This window comes from Melospiza melodia, chromosome 8, assembly GCF_035770615.1.
Source record: "Melospiza melodia melodia isolate bMelMel2 chromosome 8, bMelMel2.pri, whole genome shotgun sequence".
In the NCBI taxonomy this organism is placed as follows: Eukaryota; Metazoa; Chordata; class Aves; order Passeriformes; family Passerellidae; genus Melospiza; species Melospiza melodia.
In genome coordinates this window covers 38,644,834-38,664,062 of record NC_086201.1, presented here as the reverse complement: position 1 = coordinate 38,664,062, position 19,229 = coordinate 38,644,834, and the positions used below count along the sequence as shown (strand labels likewise).

At 48.5% G+C, this 19,229-nt stretch overlaps 1 protein-coding gene across 1 annotated transcript; it reads right to left on the bottom strand.

Annotated features, from left to right (window-relative positions):
* Positions 1 to 11,941: 11,941 nt before the first annotated feature.
* COPS8 (COP9 signalosome subunit 8) lies at positions 11,942 to 18,837 on the bottom strand. The gene is made up of 8 exons (XM_063162749.1): positions 18,719 to 18,837; positions 17,834 to 17,904; positions 17,058 to 17,106; positions 16,767 to 16,899; positions 15,837 to 15,944; positions 15,125 to 15,187; positions 13,964 to 14,005; positions 11,942 to 13,310 (listed from the first exon to the last, which is right to left on the bottom strand). Exons 1-8 carry the CDS (start codon positions 18,794 to 18,796, stop codon positions 13,231 to 13,233), a joined length of 624 nt encoding a protein of 207 aa, XP_063018819.1. The 5' UTR covers positions 18,797 to 18,837; the 3' UTR covers positions 11,942 to 13,230.
* Positions 18,838 to 19,229: the final 392 nt, after the last annotated feature.

The following is a 19,229-nucleotide window of genomic DNA, read 5'->3' as shown; positions in this document are numbered from 1 at the left end:
GGGGCACAGAGCCTTACATTGTCAAAGAGCGGCAGGAGGGCCTCAGCCAGCTTTGGGGCAGAAGTGCTAGATATCACCAGATGTTTTTTCTCAAGCATCTTCTTGAACAGAGAGAGAGACATGCTGACCACCTCTCCATCTGCATCACCCAGAAGCTTCAGAAGGCTTCGAGACACGCTGCGTAGAGGTTTGGCCTGTGTGGAACACAAGATTGTGCTGGGAAGCCATGGACGGCTGCACCGCCAACACCGCCCTGGCACTGCAAGGCCACCCTGCTGCTGCAGGGCCCACAGGCCAAAGGCCTGACCCAAAGCACTGGGGCAGGTGAGGCAGGAGAGCTGGGAGCAGCTGCCTCAGCTCCTGAAGCCCTGCACGCCCATGGGGCTGCTTTCCACAGCGCAACTTCAGCCATGGCCCCTCCTCACCATGAAGGGATCCTTGCTGACCACCATGAGGCCTCTGAGAGCCAGGCGACGCCGCTCCCTGCACTTGCTCTGCAGGTACCTTGACATGATCTTCACGACAGTGAGAGCACATTCCCTCAAGTCCAGGCACTCGAGGACCTGCAAGGCACAGGGCAGTGACAGGGAGCCGGCCGGCAGGAGCCCGGAGCCGCACAGGGCCGGGCCCAGGCAGCAGCACAGGGCACGGGCACCGTCCCAGGCAGCTGTGGCTGTGAGAGGGCAGAGAGCTGGGAGGCAGCTCAGCCAGGCAGCGCTGGAACCAGGCTCACCTCCACAAGGAATGCCAGCAAGGGCAGATCCCACCTTGGCTTTTCACTGCTGAGCAGTAGGAGAAGGCGATATGCGACATAGGAACACAGGGTGGTCAAGACATAACGCATCTCCCTGGTAGGGGGAAAAAGGCACCAAGACCCTGAGGTCGGGGACAAACCTCTCCCAGGACTTACTCAGAGAGCTCTGGCCTTTCCCCAGCATCCCTGCAGGGGATGTGGGTGCTCTGGGAGATGGCCCCTTCTGGGCACCCTCCTCTCCCAGCCTTTTCCCGTCTTCTTGGCTGTCCCTCAGTGACGAGGCTCTCTGGGCCATGACCGCAGATACTGAGTGCAGCACAGGGTACAAATGCCGGGGGCAGTAGGGAGAAGGGGGTCTCACCTGGCCAGCAGACCCATGGCATAGTGCTGGGTGTGAGCACACAGCATCGTGTCCCAGCCACACTTGCGCTCCATAGACATCACCTCATTGTCACAGCACAGTTGGTAGAGCAGAGCCTTCATGGCCTGCACTGCAAACCTGTGTGCAGAGCAAAGCCCAGGTCACACTGGGAGCACTGGCCCTGGCCACAAGGGTATGGGAAGGACAGGAGGACTGGGACCTGTTAAGCTTGCTGGGAAGGCGGTGTTCCTCCTGGCATGCTCTCCAGAAGGCATCAACTTCCTCTGGTGGCATCTGCTGTGTGGTGATGGCAACATGGAAGAGCAGAGCCACAAACAGAGGGTAGAAAGAATGAATTGTTCCCTCATGGTAGTGAGGCACCTGGGCAATCACCCAGATCACCAGAGTTGCCTGCAAAAGAAGCAGCCCAAGACAGCGCTCAGTGCCGAGGTGTCCTTGGGGCAGGGCCCAAGGGCAGATGCAGGAGGAGCAGCGGGCCTGGTGCCCCCTGAGCCTGCCCCTAGCCCAGGGTTCAGCCCATCGCCTGAGGCATGGAGAGGATGGAGAGCTGCTGGAGAGGCGTCCTGGGGGTGAGCATGGGCCCAGAAACTCACAGCCAGGGCAAAAACGTCCTTGTTGTCCCCATCAGAGGTGCATGCGCTGTGCAGTGGCCAATCCTCCATTACACGGACTAGTGTTGGCAGCACTTTCTCCATTGTTATTCGTGATGAGCCAATGATTCTCCACATGATTGTAGCAGCTCTGTGGGATCAGAGCTCTGTGTCAGGGGCATCTCAGTCCCAGGACCATGCCTTGTGCAGCTGTGGGGGCCCAGGTGACAGAGCCCCGGTGCCCTGAGGGGCAGGGAGGGAGCATTGGCAGCAGGCCTGGGGAACAGAGGGTCCCCAGGGTCCTGGACCTCTGTGCCTGTCTGGCAGAGCCCATAGCACAGGCTGTGCAGGGCCATGGGCCCTAAAGGCTGGTGGGCCCTGAGCTGTGCAGGCACGTGGGCCCCGTACCTGTCACATGTTGGGGCACAGCGCAGGAGGGTCAGCACCACATCATCAGGGTGTTCTTCAGCCATCCTCAGAATGTCACTTTGCAGCCTGGCATCCACAGTGACATTGGACAGTAGACTCTGGTGGATACTCCTTACAATGGCTGGCACCTGGAGGAGCCATGGGGGAGATTTCGAGTGCTGTCCAAGGGAGCAACTTCCCCAGCTTCCCCCAGGAACTGCTTCGCTTGCCCCCACACTGTGCTGGCCTCAATGGCTGAGGCTCCCCAGTGACCATGGCTTGAGGGGACACACAATCCTGGTAATCCCCAGGCCTGGCCCCAGGCTGCTTACCTGCTGCGGAGAAGGAACAGCACTGTTGTCACAAAAATCCATAGTGGGAGCAGGAATCCCAGTGGGAGTGGGTGTGCTGTCACTTTTTGAGATGTCCTCAGTTTCTTCATTGCCAGTGTTTCTGATGACCACATCCTCGGTCATTGCTGTCAGAAGAGCCTTTGCCCAGTTTTCAGTCAGTGAGGTGTCAAATTCTTGAGAATGCTCCGCCAAACCTGGGCTGACATCATCGGGCTCTGCCTGGAGCTCGGTCAGCCCTGAGTCAGGCTCGGCTGTGCCCTCAGCTGCTGCAGTGCTGGTCTTTGTGCGCTGAATGCGCAGGAATTTCCGGAATCTCTGCAGGACAACAAAGCACAGAGAAGGCAGGGATGCTCCATGGCATGCTCCAAGCGTGGTGCTGGGCTGAGCAGGGACAGCAGGCCCAGCCCAGGTTGGGGTGGCTGCAGGTACCTTCAGGGTTTTGCGCAAGCGGCCACGGCCGGGTTCCTCCTCTTGTGTCTTGTCCAGGGCTGCACCTGGCAAAGAGCGAGCGCGGCCAGAGCTGAGGGGCTGCGGGAGAGGCCAGAGAGAACAGCCCAGCCCTGTGCTGCCCAGGCAGGGAGAGCCCCGGGATGGCCCAGGGGATGGAGCAGGGCCACTGCGGGGTGTCTGCCCTGCCCCTGTCACATCCTGTCCATGGGCATGTGCCCAGGGGACGGGATGGGATAGGATGGGATGGGATGGGATGCGGCCAAGCTGGCTACAGCCATCAGCCCTGTGGCCCAGCGCTGCCACTCACCATCCTGTAGTGTCTGGATCTGCTCCGGATCTTCAGTCTGTTGTGCTGGGGCAGCTCCATGGTCTTGCTTTTTGTTCCCTCTTGAAACTTTGAATAGGCCAAGGAATCTGCCCGCCATTCCACCACTCGGCCTTGATGGTACCTTCTAGAGAGATGCCCCAGGATATTGCCAAGTCAACAAATGCAGTTGTGCCTTCAAGGCACCTGCAACAAAGAAGCACCAGAAAGGCTGCAGGACAGTAAGTCCTGCACTCTGGTGTTGAGGACTCCTGCCAAAATCACAGGAGCCTCTTCATTAACGATTCAGGTGACCAAATCCCACGGTCTGGACTTGATGGCACTGGCCGCAGGAAAAGGAGATGCCTGGAAAAGTTCCGAGTCTCCAAGTCCTGCAGTCTGGCCTCTAGGTCAGCTGCAGGAATAATGCTACGGAAAAGCTCCGGAGGAGACGGGAACGAGGGTGCTGTGCGGGGGCTCCTCACGGCACTGCTCTGTCCCATCCTGTTCCGTTGTGTCCTCCAAGCACCCGGGCAAGCTTCTATTTCCCACGTGTCACAAAGGGCCCTTGGACACCGGGTTCCATTCCATGCCACAATGACCGTGCTGCACCCTGTCACAAAGGGCCCTTGCACACACTGCCGCCCTCCCTGGGGCCGCCCCCAGCCCAGCCAAAGCGGCCCAGGCTGGAAGGAATGCCTGGCCCCAGGTGTCCAAGGCAGCCCCACAGGATCTTTAGGAAGGGCTCAGAGCATCAGCAAACGCTGCCCTGCTCTGCGGGCTCAGGGCAGCAGAAGGAGCCCCCAGGGCTGCCGACGCAGCCGCGCTGGGAAGGGCACGGGCCCTTCCAGGGACGCTGGCACGGCCTCCTTGGGACACGTCCCGGCCCGTGGCCATCCTAAACCCGCGGGTGTGACTCGCACAAGGAACGTGTGGGCCTGGGCACCAATGCTGCTCTGAGCCCTGGGGCCCGGGCAGCGCTGCCATCAGCAGCTGGGGCAGAGTCCCTGCCCAAGCAGAGCTGCCACCCCCCAAGCCCTGGCAGCGCTGGTGCCCGTCTCCTGCCCCAGAGACCTGTGCCCCCGGGGGGCTTCTGTGCCACAGGGAGCCAAAGCCCACGTGCACTGGGGGCTGTGCTCCTTCCTGCAGGGGCTGATGGCAGGAGCACCTGGAGCAACTGCTGGCAACACTTGGTCTCTGTCAGAAGCTCTTCCTCCATGCTGGAATGATTTTCTCATTAAAGTAATTTGCCGCAGCACAAAAACATCTTTACCTTGAAAACACAGAAGAATCAGGCAATAAAGTATCCTCACTTCAGGAAACCTTTACCTCTCATTGCTCAACTCGAGTTGGTTCAAAAAAGCTGCATAATTCCCAAATTAATTAAGATGCCCTAAGAACATTGTGAGAAATCAGGCTCACTTTTAATATTTCAAAGGCTTATTAAACCTTAACAAAAATACAACCAAGAATGAATAAGGAAAAATTACAGGACTGAGAGTCTCCATGGCCAAAAGCCCACGTGCTCATCTACAAAGTGGATGCTCTGCCTTTTATACCCTTAGCCCCTCCCAAAGTTTTGTCAGTCAACTCTTTCTCTGCCATCCAATGGTGGAAGTGTTGCCATGCTCTGCCTCCTGGTATCAAGCTCTCCCTCCCCTAAGTGCCCAACCAGTGACAGCAATAAGGGGGGAAGGGAAAGGGTACTATGGAAAGAACTCGCAAAAATAACACAACTATGCAGCTATAAAAATTCTCTTAACATACACATAATATTCATCTCTTAATTGTGAGAGCCAACTATCCCCTTCTTCATTTATAACAACCTGAAAGATTTTCAAGTTTGCTTCCAACTCAAAGCAGTAACTCATTTGCCTTAATGTCAACCACTAACCACTGAGAGTCACTTTAGAAAACGTAACACAGAAGCAAAAAAATGGCCATCCATTGGTTTGCAAATGTTTTTCTGTGAATGGATGATAACACCCTGATTCTAAAGGAATAAAAGCCCTCATGGAATGAAAGTCCAGTCAGTGTTACAAAAGGAAACTGAACAAATGAGTAGATTCCAAAAAGGTCAGTCCTCCCCCTGGCAGAGATAACTTCGTGGCCAATAAAGTACAGCTCTGCCCTCTTGTTCCCTGCAGGAGAATCACGACCTGGGGGCCACGTTTGGACCCTTTGGCAGGACAGGGACTGGCTCTGGTATAAGGTGTGTAATAAAGGGACTGAGAACAAGGAGGAAAGAAGAGCCAGGAAATGCAGATTGTTGGTGGAAAGATTAGGATGTTCTTTTAAGGATTTTGTTTGGTTCACTGGAAAGACGAATGGCTTTGAGCTGCAGAAAATGAGTACCCACTGGCAGTATCAGGGAGGACTAGAGGAAGGGCAGAATATGTCCCTGGATGAAGTGCTTAGAAAGATACAACAAGGGTATGTAAAAAGGGATGCTGAAAAGGAGAAAGCAAAGACACAGGCGATGGCAGAATTTTTACAGCCCCCGAGGGCCCCAGGACCCAAGTGGTCCCCCATAATAGAAGGGACAGGGTCGGCTACAAGGAAGTGGCAGAAGCATTCCCTCCGCAGCAGGGGAGAGCCAAGCCAAACAGCAGCTGGGAAACAATCAGTGTGCTCTGTGCCAGGCAGAGGGACACTGGAAGTGGGAATGTTCACAAAAACAGCTGGACCCTCAGGAGGAGGAAGTCCAGGGGATAATGGAGATGGACTATTAGATGTGTCATGGGCTCCCATTGCAGCAGGGACACACCACACCGGAGCCCTTGTTAACTTTTCAGGTGGGTTCAGATGGAGAGGAGGTGTGTTTCCTAGTAAACACAGGGCCTCTCCATCCACCTTACATTTTATCCCTAAGGTGGGAGAATTGTCAAAAATATCTTCAATTATTCAAGGAGTTGTGGGAACTGCAGTTTATTCTGTAGGCTTGGAAGTCTGAGAGCATCTTTCTCTGAAGGAATGGTGGATATCGTGGTAAATGGGTTTAGGGATTTAATTCTGTGTCTATGTGGGGTTTTGTGCAGAGCTGAAAAGCTCCTGTTTGGAGGGGACCCATGCCCCTGTGCTTTGTGTGTTTTGTTGTTAAAAGCCAGACATGGTGGGTTTCAGTCCTGAAACCAATTCTGCAGCTCCACCAGTCTGTGGTCTGTTGTGGAGAACTAGAATTGGCAGTTTTAATCGTGAGGCCAATTCTGCAGCGGCTGCCTTGTGGAGATGGCGTTGTCCCTATGCAAGCCTAGGTATTTATCATGCAGCTTCCTCTCTGGGGGCTATAGGAAAACTTCAGGGGAAAATATTTTGGTATTCTTCCTCGGTTAATGTAGTAGTTGCCTCCCTACCTCTGGGGTGCACTTGATCAAAAAAAAAAAAAAAAGGATAAGGAGAAATTGGCTACTAAAAAGATGATTGGTTATTAAAAAAGTGATTGCTTGTTAAGAAAGGCTTTAGGCAGCGGCATTGCTCGCTGCAGAACTTGATCATGTCCAAAAGGAAAATCACTGGAATAAAAGGAGGAAACGGCTAAGGTGAACTGCTCCAGGGTGAGTAGCAAAAGCCTGCTAAAACCTTGAACTAAAAGCAACTCAACTGCTTAATTCGGATTGCAGTTTAAATTGGATTGCAACACTTAAACTGCTTAAAACGGATTGCAACTCTTGCAAAACATTTTAAAAGCAGTCTCACTCCCTCTGCCGACCAATCTATTGAAAGAAACCCCACTGAACACCTGTGGGAAAGAACAAATGGGGAGAAGGGTAGAGAAGAACACACACTCATCCCTCTCCCCACTCCAGGCACGTTAACATTACAAAAGCTAACCCTATAATAAATAACCCTGCATTTACTGCCAACTCTGAACCTGAAGATGTCCCGTTCACTGATACCTCAGTCAGAAACATTGAACATAAAAGTATAGAGCTGTTACTCCCCAGGTTGCAGCTAAGCTTATTTAGTTTCTGATCAGTTGACCAGAGTGTTTTGTTACTTTTGACACGTAGGGATCATGTCAGGCCAGGATGGTTTTGTTTAAGCCTCAGCTGGCACAGGGAACACTGTGTGAGAATACCGTTCCACGTCTTTCAGGGCAATTGCCAGCCTCAGGTTTGTGCTGCAAAAACGAATTTCCATTGTGCCCTAATTCACAATGTAACCATGGATCAAATTCTGTGCTGTGGATCAATTTTTATCCTTCTGACTTTTGTCAGCTGCTCCACTTTATCATTCTACGACATTTGCAAAATCTGATAGTGCACATGGGTTTTAACCCATCCTACACGGATTTGTTAGGACTGAGTTTGTAAAAACAACCATTCAAATCTTCCCTTTGCCAAACCTCTTTTCCATTCACTTGCCAATGAACATTTTCACTGACAAAATCCCCGTGTGGCACCTGCTGGCCAGGGCTCCATGGGCATCCAGCTGGGGCCCACAGGAGCCTGGAGCAGAGCCCGCGTGGCCCAGGGAAGAGAACGGCTTGGGTGGGGCTGCAGCTGCCGGCCACACACAATGAGCAGGGCGTTCAGGGGGCTGCTCCAGCCTGAGGCTGGGGCTTGCAGGCCGTCCTTACAACACGGAACCTCCAGGTCTGATCCAGCCGCAGCTTCCTTTGGAGATCCCTCCTGTGCAGGAATCTGGCTGAACACTGCAACATTTCCCGGAAGGCCTGGAGAGCGCGGATGTGACGGTGGTCACGGGGGTGTTCTGTTGAAGGAAGAGACGAGGATTTGACTCCATATTTCAGAAGGCTTGATTTATTATTTTATGAAATATATTACATTAAAACTATGCAAAAAGGATAGAAGAAAAGGTTTCATCTCAGAAGGATTGCTAAGCTAAGTATAGAACAGAATGAATACCAAAGGTTTCTGGCTGGGACAGAGAGTCTGAGCCAGCTGGGCTGTGATTGGCCATTAATTCCAAACATCCACAGACCAATCACAGACCCACCTCCTGCATTCCACAGCAGCAGATAACCACTATTTACATTTTGTTCCTGAGGCCTCACAGCTTCTCAGGAGGAAAAATCCTAAGGAAAGGATTTTCATGAAAAGATATCTCTGACACGCAGAGGCAGCACCCGCTGCAGGGGTAGGGTTTGGAGGTTGGGGTGAGGAAAGGAATGGAGGAGGACCATCCCAGATGGCTTTTTGAGTGGCCAAGGCAGGAGAATCTCGCACCGCAGCATTCAAAATGGGAGATCCGGCCATGTGGCCAGTGCCATCTTGTCCAATAGAAGTTCTCCAGAAGTTCTGCTGTTCCATCCTTTTGCATTTAGTGAAAGCTACCTGCAGTGAGCAGTCCATCAAAGCCCTGGGAATACCTGAACTCCTGGGTGAAGCCGGGCAAAACATTTTTCTCCCAGATCTGAAGCCATTAAGTGCCAAACACTGTCCCCAGTGTCATACCCTGTCCCTTGGAAGTGTGCTGCTGCCATTTAAGTGGGGGTGCCAATGAAAACTACTTGTAACAGTTTTGTCATTTCTGCATTAGCATTCAAATCCTTGACCAGATGAATCACATGTCAAGGTTTTTGAGGCTGCCAGCCCTGCCATTTCTGGGATTCTTAAATATCAAAGCTGTCATTTTTATATTGGATTTCGGAGTCTCTGAACAGTCACACAAGGGTTTAGTTTTAAACAATACCGAAAAATTCCCTGGTGTTCAGCTCTAATTTTTACATTGGAATATACTCCTTATGACTACTTTAGGCAAGACTTGATCCAGGAACAACAGAAGGGCAAGCATTGGTAGGGAATTGCCTCCAGCAAGACCAAAGAAGGATCTTCTAGCAGCAAAGCCTGAGCTTGTGAACTGGGCATCTGCTCAGGGTACACTAAAGAGCTTCCCTCCATCCCTGAACCTCACCCACTGGAGTCCCTACTTTTACTCAGGATCTGCTACTTCTTCAGCACTGCTGACTCATCAGATCAAGGCTGAACCCATTTGCTGTAGTGATTTACCACAGAAACAGCATTAAATACCTCGGTGCAATTAATACTTATGCAGCCAAGTATTTTTTGAAAGTATAAATACTAAAGGTGTCAAGTTGTTTCCAAGTATTAACTCTTTCAAGGGCAAGGCAGGCTGAGTAATTAATTTACCTTGTATCAGCTGCAGTGTCAAAGTGTAACACATGCAAGTTGGAACCCAGTAAAATGTTTGAACTGAATATGGTTCCCTTTGTTTCGCTGCAGGTTTGACTTACAGAGTGAGACTTTCCTTGCGTGTGGTACTTTAGTCCCATATGTTAATTCATAAACTCAGTCTAAACATAGATCCCAATTAGCACAGAAAAGCACAGTGTGGTGTCATCATCGTCCTTCTCACTTTGTAAAGCTCAGGATGGCTCTCAGAGCTGGTATGTGCCACCTGACACAGGCTCAATGCTGCCGAAAAAGACAAAGCACTAGAACATGCTCCATCCCTCAAATCTCCATCGGATCTCAAACACCTGAGACACGAGTGTGTCCTTCCTTGTGGATCAGAGGCCAAAGCCGGGTCTTGGTGCAGTCACTGATCTACCAGCCTGGTCACATCGTGTGGATTCTCATTGCACACTTTTACACCAGTCTCAGCTCTGAGGGGCTGTTACAACACAAAGTAAGATCCTGGTCATGATTTAGCACTGTTTGTTTCTATTATTTATCCTTGTGTAACAAAAGACTCGCATGGCAGAACCAAATTGGGTTCCTACTGCTCAAAATCTCCCTTCCCTCCCAGTCTTGTACTTTGATTACATGAGAGCACATTCAAGAGAGAGACATCCACATTTCCTGTTTTGGAATTGATCTGGACCATCTTGATTCCTAAAGCTTAACCTGTTCTCTGACTTTAATTACACCCAGTTGTGCCAGACTGCCTGGCCATTCCAAACCTGAGCTTCTTTGCTGTGAAGGCACAGAAGAATCTGGCATTTAATAACCCTAAATTCAGGAAACCAGGAATACACATTACTTCCCTTTGTTCAACACAAGTAGTTACAAACAAAAATAAAGTTACAAACTTCCCACAGTCAATTGGCATGACCTGAGAAGGTAAAATATTTGGAAATCTAGTTCCCATCTCCAAACAGCAACTCATTTGCCTTCACATGGTCTGTTGAGAGTCAATTACAAAAATTTGACATTAAATAGAGAAGCTTGTCTTTTGGGTTTGTTTGGGGTTGTTTGGCTTTTTTGCCATGGCAGCCAGCCCAGAGAGTCCTTCCTAAGAGAAGGACTCACCAGAGTGGTGTCTGGGTGACAGTCCAGCCAACTCCTGCAGGGCAGGATGCAGGGAGAACCAACCACTCACCCAAGGACTCCTTCCAGATGTCCCCTACTGTGTTGTGCATAGCAGCCCAGGCTGAAACACAGAGCACATCCAGACTGCTCTCCGGCAAAGCCTGCTGAGACTTCTCTTGTACAGGCACATTCTGCTTTCTTTTTCTTCACTGCATTACTGGCATCTCCAATGAAGTACTGGAAAGTCTGTCAGGATTTCCCATTAAAGCCCACAGGTTTCCATGTGGATCTTCAGCAGGGAGGGATACTCATCTCTTCTGCTTCCCCACCCTGTTTCTCCTGGTTCAACCACCTTGGAGCTCAAGGAGCTTTCCTTACAGAGACTGGAACTGCGGGTAAATGAGCATTGCTGATCCATATAGGAGAGGATAATAAAATGCCAAGAAACTTATGTTTCATTACATATGGGATGCAGATGAAATGGAAAACTTAAACTGAGTTCTCCTTTTTTCCAAATCCTTCCCAAACCTCTGCTCCCAACTGAATTCCTAATGGTTTCTTAACTCAAAGGTCCTCCCACTCAGCGCTGCACTTGGAGGAACTCCAAAACCCACACCAATTGCTTTAATTAAAACAGCAAATACAAGCACAAAAATACTTCCTCTTAGTGCAGAAGAATAGAAAGTGCACTTCCTATTAGTGCAGGCCAGGTGAGCATTCAAATGCCTGAAGATGTCACTTTAGGAAATATTTCACACAGTGTTTCCCAAGGTAGGGCTCTGGACAGGGAAGCACAAAGCTGCTCATCTGAAGTCAGGTATTTGTGAACCAAAAACCAGGATAAAGGCAATGAGCATGAAATCCAGGTGAAATAGCTTGGATTCCAAAGCAGCACAAGGCAAAAAGTGTGTCTGGGAACACAGTATTCAAGGCAAGTTATAAGTTAATGCCTCACCCAAAGCTAAAAGACAGCTTAAAATTTACAGCAGGTGAGAAATCACAGTTATCAACTTGTCAGAACAGGACAAGATCAAACTTACTGTATTTGACATAGATTTGATACTAGATTTGAGACAGACACAGACTGCCAGTGTCCAGATTGCTCCTCTCCTATTACCATTCACTGAGTACCTAATAATCCTTTAATTATGTCTAAGCTTCATTTCCTCAAGCAGGCTTGTGTGCTACCAACAAGTGCAGACATGTAAAATACATACACAGAAGGGAAATTTTCACTCAGTTGTTCAAACACTTTACACCAAGGAATATTTTAAGACATCTGAGGGGTGCCAGTGTTTTTTAACACACCACCATACAATTGCTGCACACAAAGCTATTGAGGCATAAAATATTGCAGTAATCTTTAACTAGCCCTCTCCAAATGAGGCCAGTAAGAATTCATTTTAAAAACTCACCAAACCAGACCTTTATTCTGCAGAAAATTTAAAAACTCAAGTGCACAAGGTCAGTGTAAACAAGTTCTTTAATATCACTGAAGAAAAATTTAGCAATCCAAGTCTTAGGTGGGTTTCAAATAAATAATCATTTTGAGGAAGTGTTTACATATCACAGGAGCTCTCAAGGCAGCAAGAGCACGATTTGTAATTCCTCCCTGCTAACACCCCCTCACCAAGAGAATGTACAGTAGGCAGTGCACACTGGAAAAACAATCACAACACAAGGGCACACTTGCCAGCTTCCATGGAACCTCTGGATAGGATTTCAGAAAGGGGGGGGAAGTAAATGGAGACATGCACTGCCTTTTAAAGCACCACTCTTCCTCCACAGCCTTTTCACCAACGTAACACAAACAGCAAGAGAATTCATGTTTGCTGCCAAAACCCACTCTCAGCTCAAAGACTGACACAGAGAATTGCTCTTCAAACTGACACTGCAGCCCAGTGCATCACCCCCTCCCAGCTGGGCTCTGCTCCTACTCTCACCTTGAAACTCCTCTCCAATCACTGCAAAAGTAACCCAGAAAGCCTAAAGACAGGTAAGAAATGTTATTTCTTGCAGATCCTGGCCCAGCATACTGAAAGGGAGCAAGACATGACAGGTTTCAAGGTGTAGGGTTACCCAGGAAAACATCTGGTGTCCTACGCCACTCAAATAAAACTTTCCAAAAGCCAAAATACTTCCTCAAAGTGTAGATTTGTCTTTGTTAAACAAATATTCTGCTGTAAAAATATGCCTGATGTGAAATTTCTCACATCAGAACAAGAAGTAGATTTAACAATCTAGAAAGAACAAGAAAAAAAATCAATTTTAAATACGCCACAAAAATATTTGCAAGAGAGTTACTGCAAAATTGTTTTCTTCCATTTTCATCAAAATATTTTTTCTCTGTGCATACAGGCTGGGCAGTCTTCCACTCTCTGTCCTCTAGTTCAACATGCAACAGATCTGTGATAAGCACTGCAGTACTCACCAGAGAACTGTTTCTTCTCCATTTCTAACACACCTGAAAAAGGTCCTGCTTTGAGTCAATTAAAAAAAAAAAAAAAGACTATGTAATACTGCTGTGTGTGCTGTGTACCTACTGAATAAATATTGCAGGAGGTAAAGGATTGCTTCACTGCTAGTTGGGCTTTGGCAAAGCAGGAGTGGGGCTGACATACACTGGATACTTCACACTTCTGAGTGGGGGACGCCGCAACATTTAACAGAATAAAACAGAATAAAATAAATCTTAGATCTAAAACTGTCAGTACACAGGATTCCCAAGTTGTTCTGAACACAGGAGCAGGGTGATCAGTTTTCCAGGAAAGCCACATAGTCAGTCAATCTGGCCAACTGCTGCTCATTGGGAATTGGTGGGACTGGAGCAGGTTCTGCAAAGATAAAACAAGTGGATCATTAATGAAATTTAGAAAGCAAATCCACCAGCAGTACCCTCCATCACAACAGTAAGGGAAAACAAATTAAATGCATCTGACTTTCAGCAGCCTTCTGGAGACAGGTGTTACCTGTATCTATCTCCTCCCTGCACAGATGACATAATTCCTGTTATCTGCACCATTCAGTGCTCCAGGAGTTACTAACCACAAAAACTGCTGCAACAAGCTCCACTTGCCAGCAGCCTTCAGAATTTCTCTGCACACACTGCAGTCTGAGAAATGAGGGCTGACAGTACTCTGCCCTGAGAAGGAAGCTCCTGGAGCTCTCTGGTTGCTCCTTTCCTTGCAAGCTTCCATCCTGGAGACTCCAAACAAACAGATCTGGTGGGTGACCAGACCAGCAGAACACACAGGAGCTCTGCTGTGGAAGTGGGAACCTCAGGAATCTCAGGCACTGCTTGAAACATGAGGGAGTGAGGAGACAGAGGGAGAAGCACATTTACATAGCACCTGATTGGGGTGGGATGCTGTTTTCTGTTTTGGGGGGGAGCAGTGAGAACATCCACCTCTCTAGGACTCAATTCCCACTCAGTGCTGACACTGTTTGTGCAGGTTTAGCTAAATCCATTATATACAAACAAAAATACCTGATGATGGAATAAATCTGTTAAAGGAAGCTTCCAGCACACCTGGAGAAAAACATACAAAATTAGACCAGTGGAACAGTTTTAACCAGTTCTATGCAACAAAACATGGATCAAAAGCTAATTAAAATTAAACCTGTTTATTCATCACACTTGACTTTATAACTAAAAAGCAGAATACCCAAGGCTTAGCTGCTTCAAAAGAGCCTTTCTTTTGCCTGAATAGCAGTTCTTGCACTCACTTTTGGAACAAAAACCACATGTAAGTAATTCCCAGTTTTTTTAAGCTCTGCACATTTGGCAGCCAGTTCATAAAAACCCAATCTGCTCCTATATAAAATCTCAGGGCTGTGCTTGGCTTTGTGCCCCTTAGGGGTAAATTTCCACACCTGGCACCTGTTTACTATGGGCTCTGAAAACCCAAACTCTGCCCATACAAACAGTGTCACTTCTTAGTCTAACAGGTCTTGCCCTTTTGGATATGCTGTAATTTGGCTCCTTCTGCCAGAGCTGCACAGGGCAGTTTAAGAACAGTTGTTTCATCCTGCTTTTACATCTTAACATTTATTTTTGACACAGACAGATACAGATTTAGAAAAAAAGAAAAAAAGAAGAGCCAAGCGTTTCTGCAGACCATGGTTTGCATGAACAGACATTCTGTAATCAACACCATGGAAGTGAAGATTTAGATTTTAAATCAAAGGAAATGATATCAACAACTGGAGCTCCTCAGAACACAAAGATTCACTAAATCTCTGCCTGAAGAAGTTCTAATTCTCCTGAAGGGGGAAAAAAAAATCTCAGGTTCAAGATGATCTATTTTTTACTCATCTTTATTAGGTTAAGACCACTTGAGCTCATCCAGTTTCTGTTGCACAGAGGCAGAGCCAGCAGCAGGAGGAGAGGGAGCAATCCCAGCACATCCTGTCTGCTTTTGTTTAAACAAGCTCATGTGAGGATGTAGCTTAATCCAAACCACTTGTTGTAAGTCCAAACCAAACCCACCACTTTGTACTTCCTCATGTTTTACACATGCCCCGTGTTTACGAGCAGCATGAGTGTCCAAAAAGTATCTAACAGAATCCAGTGCAAAGCTGTAATTACAAACGTCACACCTAATTCCTAAAAATGCTGAATGTTTCATGAAGTAACAGCTCCACCTACCTGGCTTTTTAGGCATCACCATGCGAGTTGCAAAGTCTGCTTGCCAGCCCTGATCTAGCACACCTGGAAAGGCATTTGTAAGATACAGAAGGGGAGAATAAAGAGTGACAATTAACAGCTAATAATTTTTTAAAACATCAAACCATTATCCACAACCAAGATTTTTTTTTCTCTCTAACCCTGCCCAGTCACTTAAGAGGCTCAGAATTTGTAGATACATTTTTATTAATCATCACTTAGAGCTCTCTGAGCTCATTATCTACTATAAATGCTGGAAACCCCGATGAGGGCAGGAATGATGAATCTGACTCCATGTTCTCAGATGGCTAATTTATTAATTTATGATACTATATTATTCTAAAGAATGCTACACTATACTAAAGAATACAGAAAGGATACTGAATGCTAAAAGATAACAATGAAAGCTTGTGACTCTTTCCAGAGTCCCAACACAGCTTGGCCCTGACTGGCCAAAGAGCCAAAACAACTCACAGCAGAACCCAATGGAACAATCACCTGTGGGTGAACAATCCCCAAACACATTCCACATGAGCACAGCACAGGAGAAGCAAATGAGATCAGAATTGTTTTCCTTTTCCCTGAGGCTCTGAGGTTCCCAGGAGAAAAACCCTGGGTCAAGGGATTTTATTAAAGAATGTGAATGCCACAATTATCAGTATAATAATTACACTCAGAGAATAATGCCAAGTACCTTTCACAGCTTCTTCCACAGGAAGGCCAACAAAGGCTGCAAAATCATCTGCAACTATGGATGTGTAAGCCTGGGAAACCAGTCCAAAGGCTCGTCTCCTGGTTGCATCTAGGGAGGGAGGAACACAGCACACAAGGGACTCATCTCCAGAGCTGGGACACCTGAGAACATTCCCTCAATTCCACCACCTTTGGAAAATCACTACCAGCCTTCAAGGGAGCCCTTCAGGAGCTCCCCCTCCCCTGCCACAGCTCACAGTCAGCAGCAGGAGACAACAGCTTGTTCTCTGGCAGGGCAAACCCCTCAGGGCCTGCCCTGAGCCTCCAAGTGCAGCCTGCAGCACCCTGGGCTCCAGCAGCAGCACAGGGAACTCTGCAGCTGATGGCATTCTCTGCTGGCAATGTGCCAGCGCTTAGTTAATAATTAGTGCCATCTAAAAAGCAAAGAAATAATAGCTGTTCCTCAAGCTACAGAGAACTTGTTTGGCAGAACACCTCCCTTCAGCCGCCTGCACTGCCCTCTGGGAGCAAGAGTCTGCATGCTACCATACACAGGATGGAAAACACAGAAAAACCACCTTGTAACTCCTACAAGGTTCTGAAATGCCAAGCCAAGTTCCCTGGTTAGAACTCTGATAAAACTGGGTGATTTATGGTCTGTTCTGCTCTTACAGAACAAACCACATGGTTTATGAAAACTCAGTGTCAAAGAATACACAGAAACAAAATCCTACCAAGACCACTTTAGTTGTTTCTACAAGGTTTTGCAGAGCTTTTAATTTACACCCAACAACTGAAAACCTTATAGTAAAACCCACAAAACCTTGGCAGCAGTTGTCCTGATTTTTCACAATGAACAATTTGTTTCTGCTGGAGCAAATAACAAAATGATTCCAGGCAGTTCCCTGCTCCCACAGGAGCTCAGCCTTACCTCTGAGTGCTTCCATGATGGGCTGGATGGTCTCAGACCACTGATGTGCACTGATTGCTGTGTAGATCCCTGGGAAGTCCCTCTGCCAGATTCTTTGTCCCACTGACCAAACTGCACCCAGCTCAGCATTTGCCTGTTGTGACCAAAGAAAAAAAAATAAAAACCAAACTTCAGTGTTAATCCAGAAGAAAATCCTTGTGCATAAACCCATTTCCACCCGCAGGTTCTCAGAGAACATTGCTGTGCAACAAAACCAGCAGGTTTCTGAGGTGAATTTGGCCCAGCACTTACAGATTTGATAGCAGGAGGGATTCTTTTCCAGAGATAACGCGCATTATTCCTAAAAATAAATAAATAAAAAGATTAAAAATACTTCTCAGTCACAAAGAGACACCACAAGGTTTGCCCAGATGCTGTGATGAACGCTCTCAGTGCTTTAAAAAATATTATTTCCAGGAAGGAATATGGGACACTGAGGTGGGAAAGCAGAGCTGCCCTCCAGCAGACAACCCTGGGCTGCTGTAACACAGCAGCTCATGGATTGCCTCATTTAACACCAATTTGGGAAAGCAACTTCTCCCTAAAACCTCAAGTTCAGTGCATTAAGCACACACAGGGACATGGAATAACCCCCCCAGTGCAAATTCCCAGGAATTCCTGCAGGTTTAGCCCCTTCAAGCCAACAGCATCCCTCATTTTTAACAGGGATGGGCCAAAGTTATCCTGCTGGAGTTTAAACAGAAGGAACAAATCCAACCCAAAACAAAACCAAAACACCCCCAAATCCAACCCAAAACAAACACAGCCCTGAACAGCCACAAAACAAAACCCTGAAACGTTCAACACTTCCCAGAGGAGCCAATTTCACCACTGAAGGAACTTTATTCCCAAATTTCCCCACAGGAAAGGAGAACAGCATGCCTGTCAGATCAAGGGGTGAAAGAGACTCCATCCCCAGGAGCATTGCCATTGTTCCTTTGCAAAACCAGCGCTTTCATTAACCACAGAGCCCCTTCCCAGTGTGCTGGTGACACAGCCAGTGTCCCAGGCTGGGACAAGCCACTCACATGTCGTTGTGCAGCAGGTACAGAGCCAGCAGCTGCCCATACACCAGGGGTGTGGCAATCCCTCCAGGGGCCTGAAAACAAACACACAACACAGGGCTGCAGATTTGAAAGAGGGGTGTGAAACAAAACACAGCAGGAAGCCAAGTTTTATGTAAATTGAACACTCCAAGAGGACTGATTTTTATTTTTATTTAATTTTTTTTTCACATCACATAACAGGCCTGTGCAATTTTTTTTGGGGGGGGAGGGAAGTAAATAAGCCTACATCTTCCAACTTCCTATGCTCATGAAAGTTGCAGCTGTTGAAAGTGAAATTAAATTTACCCCTATTAATTAGCCCCTGGCTTCATTTAGTTTCAGCTCAGGCCACTCCACCACAGCAAAGCCTCTCTGCCCCTCCCAAACACCTCAAGCTAAGCTTTGGCACCTGCCACGTTTCAGCAGAGCTCACAAGGAGGAAATAAACGAGCAATTAAAAAAAAGTTGTACAATTTTGAAAGCGGCAAAGATTTCCAATTTTCAGGCCTTTTATCAAGGGGCAGGGGAAGGTAAAGCAGTACGGAGGGAGCTTCCAGTAAAAGCTGCCACAGCAAAACTCGGTCTGAGGGCAATTCCCCGAGCCTGGCTCAGGGCTCCACTCCCTGATCAATATTTTCCTTTTCTCAGCCACGGGAAGGACTGAAAACCCACAGACTCCCCCTCCCTTTCACTCCCTCCGAAACGGCGCGAATAATTATGCAGAAACACCCATTTCTCTGCAGCCTGCGCCTTTCTGAGGAGCCCAAGGGGGCTAGCTCAAACCCTGCGCCCTGCCCCGCTCGCACACAGCCCCACGCACCGACACAGACACACAGACAGACCCAGACCCCCCCCGGCCCGCGGCACCTCCAGCTCCTGCGTCTCGCACTGCTCCAGGAGCCGCCTGAAGCTCCCGGAGCTCTCGGCCATCACCGCCACCGGCATCTTCCCCTCACGGCGCCTCCCACCCACCCGCTGCAGGCGGCCGCGCCCTGACGTCACTTCCGCCGTGCCCTCAGCGCCTTCCGCCCGCCTCTCTGTGCTCCTGGAGGACCGCGGGGGGGGGGGCGTGGCCTGACTCGGGGGCGTGGCTTAACCCAAGGGCGTGGCCACGGTCCGTGAGGGGCTGAGGGCAGCGTGTGGCGCCTGAGGGTGGCGATGTTTCAAAATCCATTTGTTTTCTATGAAATAAGCAAAGTTTCCGCGTCATCAAAAGAAATGACTGTGCTTGGCGTGCAATATGCTCGGTTTTCCCTCCCTATTTGTCATGGGAGACGGGCGCCTGCTATCCTTTATTGCATAAGGGCTGTTCTCAAGGGTAGGAATTGCTTTTCTTGCTCTGTGCCTGTTTCTGGTGGGGTTTACAAGTAGCTTTTAC

Coding starts and splice junctions, on each gene's coding strand:
- COPS8 (XM_063162749.1), bottom strand. CDS start 18,796: ATGCCGGTGGCGGTGATGGCCGAGAGCTCCGGGAGCTTCAGGCGGCTC. Junction 17,107..17,833: donor TACCTGCTGCACAACGACAT/GTGAGTGGCTTG, acceptor ATTTATTTTTAG/GAATAATGCGCGTTATCTCT. Junction 14,006..15,124: donor GGTGATGCCTAAAAAGCCAG/GTAGGTGGAGCT, acceptor GTTTTTCTCCAG/GTGTGCTGGAAGCTTCCTTT.